Below are 19,837 nucleotides of genomic sequence, written 5' to 3' on the forward strand. Positions count from 1 at the left end.
AACCACTTGAGAGGCCCAGAGGTGGTAAATCGTGGGGAATGGGCAGTACTTACCCTGAGGTTCCCAGGGAAATAAAGCCTGGAAGAGGAGGGATTCTGATAGGGAGCGCAGCAGATTCTGAGACAGCCCTGGGTCAGAAGCTTGAGAGGCTCGGATGCGGTGCCTGCCTTTTAAAGCATGGCCTGGGGAAAGTCAGGGAGTAAAGCTGACCATCAGAGGAGCTGACTGAAGCCCAGGGGCTGCAGCAGAGTGGGGTTTGGTCCTATTGTAGCATCTTTCTTTTCGGAAGCTCAAATGGCTTTACCCGGGAAACTGCTCAGCACTCCCCTCTGACATCGTTTGTGGGCACTGGCTCTTCCAACACAGACAAGAGCTGTGACCATCCACATGTACCCTGTTCCCCAGGAACTCCCCTCCCCATGACCCAGGCCAATTCTGGACCAGAGCCTCTGGTTTTAAGCAAAATGGATTCTAGGATACTAGTTCTTAGAGCATGTACGCCACAGGAGAATTCCTGGGTCACTCTTGCCAGTTCGGGCAGCAACTGTAAAGGTGGTGAGAAGAGATGCCCAAGCGTCTGACCCCAGCACGTGGTGACAGCGGGCACTCTCCATCACTCGCTTGATGCCAGCCCCCCCGATCCTCTCTTCCTGTGGTTTAGTTTCATGCTCATAGTAATCCCATGCGGAGGCACTGTGACACCCCATTTGCAGGTCAGGGGAGAAGATCCCAGCGAGATGAAGCAACTTGCCTGGAACCACAAGGAAGGGTTCCCCTGGCACCCCGGCCCTGGAGCCATGTCCACTGCCCGTGTTCTCTTGGAGCAGAGCAGAGGGACGTGGCCCCTCCAAGCTTTGCCCATGTCTGACCCATCTTATCCCCACTCTCCAGATAAAGGCGATGTTACTGGTTTTGTTGTTTAGTCAGTAAGTCATGTCTGACTCTTTGTGACCCCATGGACTGTAGCCCACCAGGCTCCTCTGTCCATGGAATTCTCCAGGCGAGAATAACTGGAGTGGGTTGCCATTTCCTCCTCCAGGGGATCGAACTAGCATCTGTGCATTGGCAGGTGGGTTCTTTACCACTGAGCCACCAAGAAAGCCCAAAGGTATTGAGCCCAGGCTGATTATAAGGCTCGGACAAAAAATGATGTGACCATCTGTCAGGAACTGGAGTGAGAAGTCCCACCCCTGAAGGAAAGCTAGAAACTTGACACAGAGTTCCTCCTGTGGAATCAAGCACAATGGTCCCGCAGAGGGTTGAACTTGAGGGACCAGCTGAAATGTTGGCTTTCACCCATTAACAGGTCACAACAATAAATAGGTTCCAGTCAGCAGTTCATCCAGTGATCTCAGGTCAAATGCCTGTCACCTGCAGGCGCCCTGACTCTAGCCTCAATCTGGGGGTGTCATTTCTTACCCACTAACCCAGAAGAAATGTCAGCAGTGTAGAGACAGGACCTCCACTGCCCAGGGTCATGGCAAGTGGGGTCTCAAAGCAGTTCCCCCAACCCACCCTGCAGTCCTTCCCTCTCAGAGAGGCTGGCCTTATCTTCCAAATACAGGGTGGGTAAGAGCTTTCACTGGAAGGAAGATTCCTCTACCCCAAAGAACATTCGTTTAGAAAAGCAATTTTTAAAGGACATTTTTTTTTTAAGTTTACTTTTGACTCATTTAAAAGACATTTGGGGAACTTCCCTGGTGGTCCAGTGGCTAAGACTCCATAGTCCCAAGGCAGGGGCCCTGGGTTCAATCCCTGGTTAGAGAACTGGATCCCATATGCCACAACTAAGACCCAGTGCAGCCAAATAAATAAATGAATATTTAAAAAATGAAAGATATTTGGGAGTAGGAGAAATTCAATGTTCCAGGCACAAACATAGGGATTGGGGGTGGGGCAGCGAGCAAAACACAAAAATCCATCCCCTTTTAGGGCTTCTAGCACTTTCCTTTTTAAAAGATAGATTTTCAAGGAAATAACTGAGGTGTCTGAGTAGCATTTATAGAGAACATTTTCCATGCAGAAAAAATGTTTAATGTGGCTAATTGATACCACCATCACGACCCCTAGAAGGGACTTGCCGTGCTTGAGAATTTATGTTTTTGTTTAATCATTAAAACAGCCCAGTTGGAGGCAAGTGCTGTCGTCCCTCGTCCAGATGAGTGGCCCAGGCTTGGTGGCATGGCTGATGGGGGCCAGCCTGGCTCCACCAGCCATGCCCTTGTTGCAGGAGGAGAGAACCCTGGTCCAATGACAGAGGTTAGAACCGTGTCCACAACTCCCAGAAAGCTGGGTGGTGGTTTATAATCATTGGTTCATCAAGGTGGATGTCAGAGACAGCCTTCAGAATCTCGGGGCTCATGTGTGATTTAGTGGAGCTACTAAACTTCCAGTACAAGAACTCGTCCTGCCGTGATCCACAGGACTCAGTAAAAGTTTCAGACCTCTGCCGGCACTTCGCGTCTGTAAACGATCAAAGAATGTGTTAATGAGATTTCCTGTGAAATGCAGAGGAATATAAACCCTTCCCCGTCTTAACAGAAGTGAAGGGGTGTAACGTTTAATTCTTTGTTTATCTCTAAAGCGGCAGAGTGTGGATGCCCTCTCCGTAACATGCTCACGTTCTGCAGCTCTGCACAGCCCCACAGACAGCGTTTGTTAATTGCTGTTTTCTTATCCTTTTCCTTCTGCAGATGATCATTCCCGGGTGAGGCTGCAGACCGTAGAAGGAGACAACAACTCAGACTACATCAATGGAAATTATATTGATGTACGTATTCTGTGACTCAGTTGGTAAAGGATCCGCCTGCAATGCAGGAAACCCAGGTTTGATCCCGGGTTGGGAAGATCCCCTGGAGATGGGAATGGCAACCCACTCCAGTATTCTTGCCTGGAGAATCCCATGGACAGAGGAGCCTGGTGGGCCACAGTCAAAAAGAGTCGGACACAACTGAGTGACTAACACAGATTCTGACCTGTCAGTAAACCCAGCTGTTCTGGCACATAGCATCCTGTGTATCTGCTCCAAGACAGGTAGACACAGGTTCGACAAAACACAGCAGCCCTGTCCCATACGTGCAGAGCTTGACCATCAAGAAACACATCAGCCTCGGGCTGATGAGCCTCCCCCACCAACCCCCATGACAGTCTCTGCCCTCTTGGCTGCTCCATGCTTACGTGGACTAAGAAAATGGCATTTCCATTTTTGTCAATAACTTGGGTTATTTGACACTTGAAGAAATCTGTTTGCATATTAATAGGACAAAACTCTCTAATTCCTCATTCGATGATTTGCCGTCTCCTGTCATCACGGCACTTTTAAGTTGCCTTCAAAGTCATCTGCAGCTGTTAACCAGGACTTCTGACACTTGCAAGACGTGTCATTAAATATGTAGGCTGCTTAATTATTGAAGCCTGCTTCTTTGTTCATTCTGCATCATGTTAACTGAATGTCTTACATTAGAATAAATTCTTTGGGAGACAGCATGTTTTCACTTGAAAGAATGAATGAAATCAAAAGTAGACTGAAAATCAAGGGAACACTGCCGTTACCTCCAAGGCCCGAGTTTAGGCTGAAGAGATCTCAGCTCCTGAGGCATCGTCCTCTGCGCTTGGACTACATGCTGGTTCTTAATCCACAAGCATTTCTTTGCACAGGTTTTATTCAGATATGTGGGTTCCTTTCTTGTCTTTGTTGAGTATTACTAAGAATATTAGCATCACAATCACTAAGAGTTATCTAAAAATAACTCTTTGGAAAGGACCCTGATGCTGGGAACAGGTGAAGACAGGAGGAGAAGGGAACGATAGAGGATGAGATGGTTGGATGGCATCACTGACTCGATGGACATGAGCTAGTGGGAAATAGTGGATGACAGGGGAGACTGGTGCACTGCAGTCAGTCTATGGGGTTGCAAAGAGTCCGACACAACTTAGTGACTAAACAACAATATACTACAGGATATTTGGGTAGTGCTCATTGAGAAGGTTTGGCATTGGGGGTTATAGAGTTGAGGGTGGGGGCTGATGGAGGATTATTTGAAGAATAATTCATATCTGAGTCTTCATACACCCCTAGACCCTCCTTTTGCTAATGACCAAAAACATAACCAACCCAAGGTAGAACTTTTTATTAACTCAGAGTTTCCTCCTAAGGCACACTGACTTATTCCTTTGTTCAGGAAATGTTTAGGGAGAGCTTGACAGGAATACCCAGAGGTGCCTAAGACCTGTTACCTTCTCCCCGAGGCCTCACAACTTAGAATCTGAAGCAAGAACCGTCTTGGCTATGATGTTCCTTCCCTGGGGAAAAGTCCAGGGGAGCCCTGTTCATAGTGCAGTCCAGCCCTCCACCCCTTGGGGTCCTTGAGCAGAGGGACAGTGTCTGGTCCTGCTGTATTCCGCCCCATCACAGGCTAGGATGCTGTAAGCCCTCAGCGTCTTCTGAGTCACCATGTGAGCAGTAGCTGTGATCAGATTAGGCTTGTCCTAGGGGCCTTTTGGACTAAGCTTGAAAGGACAACTGTGTAAGGCTTCCAGCGGTCCAGGAGTGAGCCACAGCTGCTGAAGCCTGCAAGCCCTAGAACGTGTGCTCCGCAACAGAGAAGCCACCACAATGAGAAGCCCGCGCACCGCAACTAGAGGAAGCCCGTGTGCAGCAACAAGACCCAGAGCAGCCAAAAATAATAAAGATAAAGGAAAAAAGGAAAGAATGGCAGAGTAGGGACACAGAGAGGAGAGGACATGAAAGTCATGAACATACTAGATTCATTCGTCTTTGTTTTTAATAGAGAAAGAGTCAGTGTTCGGGGCCACTTTTCATTTAATTGGTGAGATTTTACTGAGCATCTATTACATGTCAGTAACTGTTTGAGTTGCTGGTGTTTTAATTGTGAACAATTCAGGCCAAAAGAGAATACTAAACCTGACTTAAGGGACCTAACGATCTAATGGGGAGAAAGAAACCATAAATGAAACAAGTCATTGAAGTCTGGTATATTGGACATCAGGAGGAATAGAGTGTCTGGAGTTGGCTCCACTGAGAAGGTGGGCATCCAGACCAGGTGGGTATCTCAGGGGTTGAGCCTCCAGGCTTGGAAGCAGCCCCAGGAAAGGCCTGGCTGAGGAGCACGCCTGGCAGATGTGGAGGGATCTGAAGGGGGTGGCGTCCAGGTGGTGGGGTGAGGGAGGTCATGGGCAGGTGACTGCATGGCGGTGAGGAGTCGGGCTCTTCCTGTGAACCAGGAGGTCAGAGGGTCAGTGCAGAGGAGTGACTGGATCTGGAAGTGAGAGGAGAGTGAACTGTGGGGTGGCAGGAGTCAAAGTAAGGATGGCTGATTGTGACCTGGCCCATCAAATGACCCTCCCCTCTCCCAGCACCTTGCAGACCCACACAGACAGTGGGGAGTCCCGCCAGGTCCTGTCTCGTGGAGCTTATCAGCTGACAGGAAATGAGTGCCCATCAAAATAACCCTGCTTAGTATCTATTGTGACTCTGTGTCAGAGACCTACTCCCAGTCAGGGTAGAGAAAAATGTGTCTGCTTTGGTTGTTCACTCTTGTAGACTTGCTTTCAAGAGCAAAAAGACCTAAGTGGTCTGAGAAGTTGGCGTTTCCTCTCCAGGTCTCTTTGCTCTCTTTTCCAGCTGGCTTTGGGCAGTGTTTTGTGCCTTCTCAGGGGAGAGAAAGAAGTGTTAAGGTCTGTGGCAACATTATACGTTCGTGCACGCGCTCAGTCGCGCAGTTGTGTCCGACTCTTTGTGACCTCATGACTTATAGCCCACCAGGCTCCTCTGTCCATGGGATTTCCCAGGCAAGAGTATGGGAGTGAGTAGCCATTTCCTATTCCAGGATGTTATGTGTTACCTGTGTGTCATTTTCTCTAAGTTGGCTTAACTTGCCCAGATATCGGTCCTGCAATGTGCCTGTTCCCTTCTTGCTTTGGTCTCAATTTTCATCTTTCCCCCTTCTTGTAGGATCATGATAAAAGGAAGGGGTCTTGCAGAAATTCTGCTTCTTTAAATTCCTGGTCCTGTTACAGCATCATGTCTTGGTATCTGTAATGTTTTAAAATGATGTTTGGTATACCCACTCCAGTATTCTTTCCTAGAGAATCCCATGAACGGAGAAGCCCTGGCCAGCTATAGTCCGTGGGGTTGCAAAGAGTCAGACACGACTGAATGACTAAGTACAGCACACAGCACATTACTATTGATGTAACTGTCTATACCAATATAACAGAATATGAGTTAAAGCTCTGTCACATTGCCAGTAACATCCCAAACACAAATGAAATGCTATTGCACATTCCTAGCCAGTTTGCACTCTAATCAGAGTCGTGGTCATGTTATTTCAGAAAATCCATATGTTGTTAGTGTTTATTGCTCATCCGTCATCTCTTAGCCAGTGTGTGATTAAGTTACTCACCCACTCCTCACCGTGCAGGCATCAGAACTGTTACACATTGACGCACCTAGGCTTATTAAGAGATGCTCAGTGGTCCCGAGTCTGGTAATGTAACTTCCCGGTGATGCAACTGTTGGTATTTGAAAGTGCATTCATTTTGGCAAACTTAGTATGTGACTTCTGCGCTGCTTATTGATTTTCAAGTTTGCCTAATATTCTTTCTCATTTATTTTTTAGGGTTATCATCGACCCAATCATTATATTGCTACACAAGGTAAGTTGATTCCAGCTTTGATGTCTTTTTTGGTTGTTTGCCCATTCTCTGTCATTTCATACCCAGCTCACCCTCCCCGGGAACTCTGTCACATGCTGCTGCAGCCCCAGGGGCTGATCGCATTTCCAGCCATCAACAAATGCACTCCTGGTTTCCCATCAGAGGTCTTGGCGATGTAATCATTCAGTTAGAACTTCATATTGAGATCAGTAGAGGAAATGTGTTCATCAGTTAATTATGGAATTAACTCTGCCTGCCTTAGCAATTAATCTGATATTTGCTAGAATAGATGTATAGATATTCATTGAAGAAATAGATACCGGATATTCTATGTATAAAGACCTGAACTGGTCATTGCTGAGGACGCAAGCCGAATCCAGCAGGCACCCTTATTACATCGGTGTGAGTTAGTAGGGAAGACGTGTGCATATACTGTATACTTAAAACCTTGTGTGAAATCAATACGACATTGTAAAGCAGTTATCCTCCAATTAAAAATTTTTTAAAAGCCTAAAAGAAAAAAAATGCCAGCATCATGGGTCCCTTGTGAAAATTAAATAAGATAAGTGACACCTATTTCAATACTGTTACTATTACTATAATATTTATATGATTAATATAAAATATATGATTGGTATGTGATTATAAATATGACTAATATAGTAGATATTACATAAATACATATTTATATTAATATATCAATATAAAATCAATATATTAAATCTATAAGGTTAATATCTACTAAATTTATATTTATGTACAAATATAATAAATATTAATATAAATATAATAAACATTAATATTATTAATTTTAAAACACCTTTTGTGAGAGGTACAGATAAGGTGTTAAGGAAATTCAGAAATTCAGACAAGAAAGAGGTCACTTTCAGGTGGGATGATTCAGAAGCAGCCTTGTGACAGAGGTGAGCACGGGCGGGGAAGGTGTGGGATTGGCAGAGACATCACGAGCAGCAATCTGAAAGCAGCAAGTCCATGCTCCTGGGTAGAAGGCAGCTGGTGTCTCACCGTGGCTAAAGAAAACGGAAGGCCAGAGGAACGTGTTGGGAAGTTCATGGCGTGATTTTTTTTAATTTATTTAATTCAAGTACAGTTGACGTCCAGTGCTGTGGTAATTTCTGCTATAGAGTAAAGCGTTTCAGTTGCACACATTTGCATGGCGAGGCTTCGGTACCGTCCTCCCCACCAGTGACGGGGCGGGTCATCTGTGGAGAGTGAGGATCGTGAGAGCCTGAGGCTTTCAAGAAGAGGTTGCTGAGTCAGGACAAGGTGAACAGAGGAAGTGCTGGGAAATGGAGACACCCACTCGGGTGGAAGTGCTAGGGACGAGTGAAGAGTGAGTTCTTTGGGTTGTATCACTTAATCATTGTTTCGGTAACACATCATATCCCAGAAACAGGCATGGGGAAACCAAACGGATGCAACCTGCCACCAGTTAGGGGTTGGCAGGGAGGTGCCTGAGAAAAAGTCAAGGATACCAAGAAATCATGAGTGTAAAGTCTCAAATTGGAGGCAGGGAGGCCTGAGTGTCCACTGGGCCCCGAGGAATGGGGAGGCGCTGAAGGATTGAGGCCAAGGTCGGTGGCAAGTCGGGAGGTAGAAGAGGTGGTCGTAGCCAGAGACCAGAGTCGCGGCACCTAGGGCAGCGGTGTCCAGCAGAGCTCTCTGCTCTGGTGGAAGTCTTCTCTGTGTCGTCCAGTATGGTGGCCACTGGTCATCCATGGCTACTGATACTCAGAGTGTATCTACTGCGAAGAGGGACTGGATTTCAAGTTTCAACAGCTGCATTTGGCTCTTCCCCATTGGAGGTGTCAGGCAACAGAGCTCTGGGGCAGACAGTCTCTGGGTGTGGCCGGAATTATCCTCCTGATCCCCACGGCCACAGCACAATCCTGGGGGCACCACTCTCAGAGGCCAGTGCTGTGTCGTCATGTCCGGATGGTGCACTTGGGTCCAGTGTGCATCCTTCCCTGGAATGAAAGCAGCAGTGCCTCCCTCCAAGGTCACCTTTGTTGTCAGAAGGAGAACCGCATGGACAGTGCCCACTGTGAGCCTGGCAGAAGCCCGGCCCTTGGTCGGAAGTGCTAAGGGCTCCAGAAAGCACGCACTTGGTTTGTCTCGCATCTGGGACAGAGCAAGGACGTCTGGACTTGAGTCCAGCCCTGGGAGCTTCCAAACAGAACAGACCAATACTGGGGCTTCACACCTGTCCTCTAAGCTGTCAGAATGTTCACGAGTCAGGTCATAACAGCTCTGGCTTATATATGGGATGATTATTGGACATTTGCAGTTTTTACAAATTTACATGAACATTTTGTTGCAAAATATACAAAACACTCCTGAGTTCTTGTCGAGCAGTCCGCATTCTCATAGAAAGTATAACCAGAAAATTAAATCTGATTTAAATGTCCACAGTTGAGGGCTGTAGATTCGTGTGACCAAATAGCCAATGGAAGTACAGATTGAAGACCCCTAAGTCCTACGTGGGGCCCCTCCCTCGTTCATCCTCTCTGCCCCTCTGTCCCCAAGGGAGGTCACCCCTGGAAGAAAAAAAAATGCCATAACAGAAGTCACTTTCTGGCCCCATTAGAAGTAGTTTGAATGATACTTATTTGCTCTGCAGCCGTCATTGGCAGCCTTCACCCTATCAAGTATTAATGAACAGATATATTTACAGACAGATGAGAGATGGCAGATGTCCTCAGTTTGAAGGAGACCACCACAGTGCCCTTTAGCAGAGAAGGGGCCCCCCACAGCCTACGGAGCATGGCCCTTTCCTCGGTGACTGGTGGGCCGCAGGCTGGACTTTAAAACCTGGCAGTTCTTGCATCACTGTTGCTGGTGCAGGAAGAGGAGGAAATGAGCTGATTTTTAATCTAATGTTCAGTCCAGACAGTACCCGTTCTGTTACGAGTAATACCTTCAGACCATGGTGTTCGGATTAAAAAGTCAGAATGTCTTTTCTCCAGTGCACCACAGGCACAGTGTAACTGGTGGCCTCGGGTAGCCGGTGATAAAGATTTCTGCTCGTCAGCAGTAATCGACCGGGACAAGATGGAACATGTTCGTGGGTGGCCAACAGAATCACGAACAGCCTGATTCTAAATCCAACAAATGGAGTGATGAAGACTAACAGGCAGATGCCGTGTTTAAATCCCTCCTTGCTCTTTTTGCCTCTCTGCTTTGCACTGAGACGAGTCTTTAAAATCTGTTCACAGCAGGAACCCCTGAACTACACGAATGGTCCATTTTCCTGACAACCAGTTCTATCCCCAAGAGTTGGAAATACATAGATTCCTAGCAAGTCCCCTCAATGCAGAGGGCATGTCATGACCGTATCCCTTCTGTCTCTCCTCCTCCTTCCACTTTATTGATTTTTGTACGAGTAACTGACTCTGACCTTTGGTGATAACGGTAATGTTTCTGCAGATTGAAGGGACCGCATTCAAGCCAGAGTGGTGGCTTTTTTGAGTGTGTTCTTCCCCTCTCCCCGCCCTTTAATTGTTCTTCATGTGGCAGTTAATATATTGATGCCCTGATGTTCACTGCATCACATCTGCCTGGCCAGCTATTAATACAGTTATAAACTTAGAACTAAGGACCTGGCACACAGGGGTCAAATGACAGAAACTCATGTTTGTAGCTGGCTGTCCACACTCAGAGCCAGGGTAGAGCTGGGGGTTCAAAAGCTGGTTCACAGAGGCAGTACCCACTCAGGTGGGTGGAGTCACCCTGAATGGATCATAATCAATCAGAAGATGCCCCACAGAGACCACTGAAGAGACCACCACACGGGCCGTGAGCCGGAGGAAGCTGTGCACATCAGAACCGCTCCTCCACAACCATTCGCCAACTCAGGGTCATGGAGAAAGGAAAGGCAAAGAGTTGTGTCCGGTTCTTTGCAACTCCACAGACTGTAGCCCACCAGCCTCCTCTATCCATGGGATTCTCCAGGCAAGAATACTGGAGTGGGTTGCCATGCCCTCCTCCAGGGCATCTTCCCGACCCAGTGATCAAACCTGGGCCTCCCACATTACTGGACCGCCTTATTGTCTAAACCACCTGGAGAAAGGTTCTCTTTACTATTATTTAGGTTTATTTTTCAAACTGACTCAAGGGTCCTGCTTCAGAGAACTCAGGAAAGGTGGTGCGAGGTAGTTACAGAAGAAATGGCTGTAAGTCTGTGGTGGACACGGCTGCCCACTCCCTCTGACTCACATCCCAGGTTCCTCTGTGGGCTGGAAACGCATGGAAACACAGGGGGATCCTGCCCAGAGAATCCTCCTGCATCACAGAAGCTGGGGTTCATGTTGCAGTTTAGGGGTGGGGCACCTGCACTTGGCCGGGGTCTCAGAGGAATGGGGGCAGGTGTTAATCCAGAGGGTAGGCCGAGTGGGAGGACACCCGAGACCCAGGAGGAATGGGGGCCCAGAGGAGACTGCTGAAAGGGGCGTGGCACCTGGGGTCTTCTTAGTTGCTGGTTGAAATGGATCACCACTCAGGAAAGTTCACACAGACACACAGTTTTGCATGGAAGTGTAGGCATGCTCTGACCTTCTACAATCCAGCCTGAAAAATTCTATGCCCCCCAGATTAAAACTCTTGAATTGGGGTGGGGGGTGCTAAGAAAAAAGAACCAACGGGTAAAGTGACGACACTGATTAAAAGGCTTTGAACAAGGAGCTTTGTTAACGAATGGCAGAGAGGCAGGGAGGGAAAAGGAAGGGTGTTTCTAAGCTGTGTGGTGGTGAGAACAGTGCTTTAAGAAGATTAGTTAGTGTGGAGTTATCCTGGAAAGAAAAACCTGGAAACAAAGATAGCAGGGAGTAACCACAAGAAAATTTGGGGTAGAAATGAATAGTTCAGGCAGCAGTAATGACAGGAATGCAGCTGTAGTTTTTATTTTATTCAACGATCCAGGTTGCATATGACTAAAATATGTTTTCTAATATTAAATACAGTATGTTCTAGTTTCAAAACTGTTCATTTTTAAGCGTGATTCCTTCTCATTTAAGAAAATGCAATCAATATATTTTCTTTATGTTTTAGTAGTTAGGGTTGATATAATACTATTCTTTCTGAAACACAACTTTTTTCTTTGTCCATTCGTTCAGTAAATATCAAGTGCTATTTATGTACTAGGCTTTGTGCTGTAACTAATTTAAATGTAATTTCCATCCTCTGACCATTTAAGATATTACTTGTCTCATCTCATAAATAGAAGACTTGAGGCCCATGGAGAGAAGCAGGGGTTGAATACAGAACTAATGCGTAGCTGAGTGCCTGTGCCGCGCAGTGTACGTCTCTCTGTGTCTGGGTAATGTGTGATCCCCCGGGGCACTGCGTGCTGCCGCTTACGTGGGCCTCATGAAGGTCACCCCTCAAAGTCACATGATGACTCTTTTATGAAGTGAATCTAGGATCCAACCCTTTCCTTCTAAGTAACCAGTCATGTCCAACCCCACAGACTATAGCCTGCCAGTCTCCTCTGTCTATGGAGTTCTCCAGGCAAGAATACTGGAGTCGCCATTCCCTTCTCCAGGGGATCTTCCCAACCTGAGAATCATACCTAGGGAATGAACCCAGGTATCCTGAATTGCAGTCAGATTCTTTACCATCTAAGCCACCAGGGAAGCCCTTTCTATATAGCAGTTCTCTAAAAGCAAATTTTCTATGATATGTTCATATCTGAAAACACCTTTTAATTAAAATGGTCTTAAATGTCCTGAACTATGACTCTGAGTATTTGAAATTGCCTTGTTCCCAAGTGGGCCTCTGGAAGGCCTGCTGGTCCAGGGCTTAGCTGGTCCAAGGAGCTAATGCTGATGGTGGCAAAGAGACTCAACATGGCCAGATCAAGGCCAAGTTCAGAATTCCAGTCAGGTGGCCAACCCTGTCGAATTAGCACAATTCAGGAAAGAAGAAATAATGAAGTAGCTGTCGGGAGCCAAACTGTATGGATTTTCACAATCTAGGGTTAGAAAGATATTCATCTTTCCTGCTCGGAGACTCTGAATGCTCAGAGTTCAGAGTTTCAGGGCACCAAGTCATACTGGCATAGACGCAGGAACTGACAGAGAAAACGTGATACCAGATAGTTACTTACTGTCCATCGGACAGAACCGCCCCAGCCTGGCAAGGGCAGTCTGAATCTCAGGCCAGCCAGAGAGGTAGATGCTTCGGCAGAGGCCACTTCCTGGCTTGCATCTGAAGAAGAACCACAGAGTTTATACACTGATCCGCAAGCATCTATCTGCCCATGGCCTGGTGGAGAGCGGGCATGAAGCAGATGACCAGTGGGTTGGCAGCAGCCAGGGAGGGAGTGAAGGGAAGAACAGACGAGCAAACGGGGGGTTGCCAGCCATGTGCCCGACACCAGTCAGGACTGGAATATTCCACCCAGGCCACAAGATGCCTCCTGCTGGCTTGATGACGTGTCTACTGACACAGGTGGATTTTTGTTTTCAATATATGTGACTCCTCTCTAAGTTAAGGACTGGTCAGCTCCTATTCTGGTGGACACTTTTTCTTTTGACGTGTCAGTAAATTGAGGCACTGTTTTTGGAGACAGTCCATCTTGTCAAAGTCACTTAGTTTAGCTCCCCTCTGACTCTGTTGGTGCATATATAGTCACCTCCATCTACACCTTAGATGGTCAGTCTTACTTGTCCATAATTATAATCTTGAAAAAGAGAAACCTGAAACAGATTTCATCTGAAGACTTTGAGCTAGGGGCAGACTTTCACATGAAAATAATAGGGGCTTCCCTGGAGGTCCAGTGGTTAAGAATCCGCCTTGCAATGCAGGGGACACAGGTTTGATCCCTGATCCAGGAAAATCCCAGCTGTCTTGGAGCAACTACGCCCGTGTGCCACCACTCCTGAAGCCCACGTGCCCTAGAGCCTGTGCTCCACAATAATAGAAGTTACTGCCATAAGAAGGCTGCACACTGCAATGAAGAGTAGCCCCTACTTGCTGCAACTAGGGAAAGCCAACATGCAACAACAAAGACCCAGCACAGCCAAAACATAAATAAATAAGGCTCTTTAAACAATAAAGGAAAGGAAAATAATAAAAATGTGGGTCATGAACGTTTACAGTGAAAATACCTTCAGGTCCTCCACTACTGTAGAACAGTTGAAAGCTGCTGAAACTTTTCATTCTGTTTACTCTTCATCTGTTTTCCTTCTGAATTTCATCCTCATACCCTGTGTGGTATGAACATTGTTAATAAGGGTTTTCAGGAAGATGACTATGGGTTATGTTTTCCCAGGCATCTGAAGCAGTAAATACCAGTGCTTAGAACAGGACACCGCTTCACTCAGCAGGTCAAGACTTGTCAGAGGGTCAATGCAAGTCCCACCCACTCTGTAAAGAGCTTTTGTCTCCTGGGTTCTGGCCTCCAGGTGGAGATGAACACTTGAAATTATTTCTCAGTAGAACTGAAACATTTTTTTTATATCCAAAGCTAAGCCTTCAGTAAACATCTTTTGTTTTTATCCCTCCAAGCACCAGCTCTGCACGCTCCTCAAGTACAGATTCTCCTTTAGCTGCTATTGTTCTTCCTGCTGAGCGGTTCCCCCATTATCAGGGGGTTGTAGGTCACGTTTGGATTCACTTATCATATCCTACTGAAGATTGGCTGATAAGTATTGGTCAGTAAAGTGGAATGTTCTCTGGTCTGCAAACTTCAGGAGGGAGGCTGTGAGGAAGTGTGACTTATATGCAGACCTCTGAGGAGGTCTCAGTATCCCTGACACCCAGGGCCATGCCCTCCACGTGGGGCCCACCTGCATCTTACTCTCCATCTGCAGATCTTCAAGGCACAATGAACAGGCGCAAGGAACAGCTTATCCACAAACTTCCTCTGAAACAACAATTTTTCTTCAGCAGGTTAATTTCAAAGCTACTGGCCAATGAGCCCAAAGGTCTGATCACAGACATCGCTCAGCCCTGTGCTCTTCTTAAACTCAGTCGTTAGAAGGGAGAACATTTAAAGCCAGCTTGCGAATAAAAGGATGCAACCTTTTATTAGAAATTAGACCATGTTAGATACCATCTACCGTGTTGTCCTAGGTGCTATGGTGGAAACACTTCCCTCCAGGAAGGGAACCTAAGTTGATACAGAATAATTGGAAGATAGATGATGTCCTGCAGGTTCTGGATCCTTGAACCAAATGCTTTTCAAATCTTTCAGAGTAATTTAGAAGTGTTCCTGTTTTGTTTTTTAATATTCATTTATTTGGCTGCGTCAGGTCTTAGTTTTGGCATGTGGGATCTTCCGTTGCAGCACACAGACTCTGTAGTTGCGGTACGCGGGCTCAGTACTTGTAGCGAGAGGGCTTAGTTTCCCTGCATCATGTGAGATCTTAGTTCCCCGACCAGGGACTAAACCCATGTTCCCCGCATTGCAAGGTGGATTCTTAACCACTGGACTACCAGGAAGCTCCCAGAAATGTTCCTCATTTAAAGTAGAAAAATTATAGCACCTTTTAGAGCTGGTAAAAACTTTAAAAATCTTTTGTCATCGAAGCAGTTGGAACTTAAAGCACAAACAGCTTTAAGTGACTCTCATCCATGTCAGCTCAAATGAGTCACATACAGAAGGCTTTGTGAACTACACTGGTGAGCATTCGTACTTGAATAGGGCTTATGCCAGGTTTAGCTTAGGAGGAACATCCTGGGTTTCTGGCCTCCTAAGGTGCCTCAGTCAACAGTGAGGAAGAAATAGAAGGTCTCATCATTCTCCCAGGTTCAGCTCTGAAAGAATGGAGCAGTGACTAGTGCCAAGGTGTTTTTCTCCAAGGACTGGCATTCCCCCACCTTCACCCACTTTTGCAGAGCCAAGCTGTTGCTTTCAGGCGTAGTCCATTGAAAACTGAACCAATATTTCTGTGCGTCTGTCAAGGGCCTGCCAAGTGTAGAGTTGGGGACAGAGCATGACTCAGGAATTAGACAGCGTGGCAGCCAGCTGTTACCAACCTGTGAGTTTGCTGCAGTGTCAGATTTGGGCAGGACTTCAGCTGTTTCTCTCTCCCAGCCCGAAACCATTGAGCTGGTGGAGAAGTGAGCCCTGATTCAGCCCAAGAATCACTCTTCCTGAGTCTCAGGACCAGGATCCTTTATTGCCCATCAAGGTGGTCTTGGATGAGTCTCTCAAGGCAGCAGACTTGAGGAGCCATTGCAAGCTCCCTTTCTTGCCTTCTCACTCAAAAGGATGCTTCTGGAAACTTCCCGATACCATTGAAAACTCAAGACTGCCTTCACTCTGCTCTGTCTGGGGAGTCAACTTACCTCTATTTTGTTCATTTATCAGATTTATTCTCTTTTGTCTCAAATAAAAGTGGATCCCACTTGTGCACTGAGAAGAGCTTAATTAAAGAAGAGAGTGACTAAGGAAAGCCTTTATGTCTCTGACAGTGGCCCCTGAAGCATGTGCAGGGAAGTTTTTCCCTTTGTCTTGCTTCTTCTTGACAGAAGGCAGGCGGGTCCTTTGGGTCACCCAGCCCCTCCACGCTGAACGCTGCCATTCTTTTTTTTCTCCTTGATTGCTTCTCTCTGTGCCCCTCTTTGGAGCGTGAACAAGCACTCAGAATGAGTACACGAGGCTTCTCTTTGGAGACGGGCCTGATGGATGTTCTGCGACTCAGCCTGCAGGAGACTCTTGTGCTGTGAGCATCTGTCATGTTCCTCTCTCCCGAGGCTGCAGACACTTTCTCGGCTGCCTCCTCCCAGCTCTTCAAACAGTGTTTCCATCCAGCTTGCCACGGGGATCAGGAACCATCAGATCCCCAGGAGTGCGTCTCTGTACCTAAGAGTGGGCTCTTGCCCTTCTCTGCCGATCACCTGTCTGTTCTCCTCTACCACGAGCTCTTCTTTGGAGGCCTCATCTTTGCCGCCACTCGGATCTGACTTATCTGCTGTATCCTTCAGTTTCCATGTCAAGAACAATAGCAGCTTTTGCATCCTTGTTCACAGTGGTAGGTCTTCCCAGGCTGGCACAGTGGTAAAGAACCCGCCTGCCAACGCAAGAGATGCAGGAAGACGCAGATTCTATCCCTGGGTCTGGAAGATCCCCTGGAGTAGGAAATGGTAACCCACTTCAGTATTCTTGCCTGGAAAAATCCCATGGATGGAGGAGCCTGGCAGGCTACACTCCACGGGGTCACAAAGACTCAGACACGACTGAGCACACACCCAGACTTGCAATCCTGTTCACAGCGGTACCACTGCAAGATGGAAATGTTTATGTAACTGCTGGGAATGTGCTAGAGGAGGGCTGGGTTTAGTCCAAAAGGAACAAAATCCAGTTTCAGTTCAAAGTGAAACCTGTGGCAAAACAATAGTTGACAACCACCCTTGAAAGATGGAGCTTCCTAGGTGGCTCAGTGGTAAAGAATCCACCTGCCAGTGCAGGAGACATGTGTTCAACTCCTGGGTCAGGAAGATCCTCTGGAGAAGGGAATGGCTACCCACTCCAGTATTCTTACCTGGGAAATCCCATGGACAGAGGAGTCTGGCTGGCTCTAGTCCATGGGATTGCAAAGAGTCAGACAGGACTAAGCGACTCACACTTCCACTTCACTTTCACTTCAACAGTTCACTCAAGCAAAGGGGGTTTCAGAAATGCCTTGGAACATTCTAGTCCTGCCAGGAGTCACCCTGTTGCTGGTTTTTGTTTGCAAATATTCCTTTGTTTTTGCAACATGGTCACAATCCAATCTTTGAAGTCTATGGATTTCATTTGGCCCTAAGATTACTTGATATACAAACATGTTTTATGTCAGTAACCAGGACATGGCTTTTACCCCTCCCAGAGATGGTGGAGCAGAATGGTTAGTTAGAGAGTAGACACTGACGTTACACCGTTGGAGCTCAGACACCAGCTCTGCCACCAGTCTCTCCACAGGTATTAGCTGAAACTCTTGTCATCATTCCGCTGATTCCAAAGACACAGCTCTCAAAGCACATAGGCAGCCAGGCTTTAACCCAAGTGTAGCGTATGCTCACGTCGTCTTCATAAAAGCTAATACATCCTACACCTGTTCGTGCTTCTTCCAGGATGTACCGAAGGGAACTACTTAGGTTTTCACCAGCATCCCACATTCCCCTCCAGAGTACAAAAACAGTCGTCACTGTTATTGACTTTTAAACAGATGTGGGTTGCAAAGACAGTAGGCTGTCATCCACTGCAGAAAGCACATTTCCCTCTGGCTTTTGAAGTCTTGCAGACATTGGCCATTTCTGATTGCAACAGAGGACACCAGTGTGGGGTCCTGCAGGCCTCTCTGAAGCATCCTTAGGGTCAGGTTACAGGGAAGTGAAAACAGCTTAATTCCAAACTGAACAAGTCCCTCTCCAACAGGCTTCATCCAAACCAATTTCTGATCTAAGAGTCACACAGGATGCTTTAGAGAGCAGCTTTGGAAGCCAAGAAACCACTAGAGAAGAAAATGGAGCTGAGCAGTGATCTGGGAAAGAGAACAGATGACGGAGAAGCAGAGAGGGAGTTACAGGAAGACGGAGGGAAGACCTGTGCTCTAGGCCTGTTTCTGCAGCCTGTGTTGGGTGGAGCTGGCAAGGCAGACTCCAGCTTCTGCTTGGCTGACCAGATGCCTCAAAGTGGCTGATCTGCACCAGGAAGCTGGGAGATAGAGTAGGGCTGGAGGAAGAGGAATTCTTGCTCCAGGCCACTGGGATCAGCATCACATAGTGGAGGCCCAGGAAAGGTGGGGGTTCCTTGATCCCTGCACGTTAGCTTAAGAGAAAGACCATGGAGTGCGTCATTGATGTGTGTACAATGATTTTAAAAATTAGTGTTCTTTTTAGAGTAGAATAACATTATCATGGTTAATATGTTCTTTAAAAAAAACCCAATGAAATATTTACATACAAATAATAAAATGCAGACATTATGCTAGAAAGTAATTGTGGCTTTGAGTCCTTGCAGGTGACCCCACCCTGACCCCACCCCCCAAGCCCCCCCTGTTCACACAGAGGAAAATGAAAGGGATAGTAACAATTTTTCCAGTAATTTATTAGCAAGTTTCCAAAACAAATTTTCTAGCAACACAGAGACCAATTTTATTCTGCTTTTCTTTTCTAACAGAGGTTTTGTTGTAAGTTTTCTTAACATTGAGAACATTGGTACCACAGTGAAGAATCTCTTAATTTTGAGTATGTCAGTGTTTTATAAGTAAAAATATGTTTGTTGGTTTTAACAAAACCCTGCTAGCGATTTAAATCATCACATGGCAGATGTGCTATGGGAGCACCAATGTTATTTCTAATATGACTTTTTATTTTTTAGCCTTTATTCAGGATTTTATTAACACTTGATTCTATCTAAATGGTTAGGACTATTTGTGTATCAGAAATAATTTATTTTAAGGATGGTCTTGTAGATTTTTTCCTTTGACATGTCTCATACAAATTAATTTTAACACATGTTGCTTTTGTTTAAGAAAAAAGAAAACTTCTAAAAATATCATTTCAAACTTTGGTCTAAAAGCCACTATTTTCATTTATTTTTGTTTCAAGGTCTTACTTGGAGAGGGCAATGGCACCCCACTCCAGTACTCTTGCCTGGAAAGTCCCATGGATGGAGGAGCCTGGTGGGCTGCAGTCTATGGGGTTGCAAATAGTCAGACACGACTGAACAACTTTCAATTTTCACTTTCATGCATTGGAGAAAGAAATGGCAACCCACTCCAGTGTTCTTGCCTGGAGAATCCCAGGGATGGCAGAGCCTAGTGGGCTGCCATCGCTGGGGTCGCACAGGGTCGGACACGACTTAAATGACTTAGCAGCAAGGTCTTAAAGTAGTGGGTAAGAGAAAGGAAGAGGTATTCAGAATACATGACTCATTTTAAGTTTACTTTTTTTAGAAATGTGCTTCTTTATCTGTTTTTGCTGTTGACTTGAGACATAGTTAAAAGTGGTATGGAAATGCATGAACTTTGTCCTTATAAAGATAAATTAAGGAAAACCACAATAAAAATTATGAAAGCTATTAGAAAATTATAACAGAAAAGAAACTATAATAATGACTAATCAAGATAGGATGAACTCATATTGGAACTAAGATACTAGACAACACAAAGATGAAAAATGGTAAGGTGATGATTAGAATTAAATATGA

The 19,837-nt window shown here is 46.2% G+C and overlaps 1 protein-coding gene across 4 annotated transcripts in view; it reads left to right on the forward strand.

The window, feature by feature from the left end:
• Positions 1–19,837, forward strand: part of PTPRM (protein tyrosine phosphatase receptor type M) — a 657,213-nt gene that overhangs the window by 582,553 nt on the left and 54,823 nt on the right. For all 4 annotated transcript variants that reach the window (XM_069568623.1, XM_069568625.1, XM_069568624.1 and 1 more), the window contains 2 exons: positions 2,694–2,770; positions 6,642–6,678. In XM_069568623.1, coding sequence (XP_069424724.1) covers positions 2,694–2,770; positions 6,642–6,678 — 114 coding nt within the window. The remainder of the gene's footprint in view (positions 1–2,693; positions 2,771–6,641; positions 6,679–19,837) is intronic.

Source organism: Ovis canadensis, chromosome 23, assembly GCF_042477335.2.
Source record: "Ovis canadensis isolate MfBH-ARS-UI-01 breed Bighorn chromosome 23, ARS-UI_OviCan_v2, whole genome shotgun sequence".
NCBI lineage: Eukaryota > Metazoa > Chordata > Mammalia > Artiodactyla > Bovidae > Ovis > Ovis canadensis.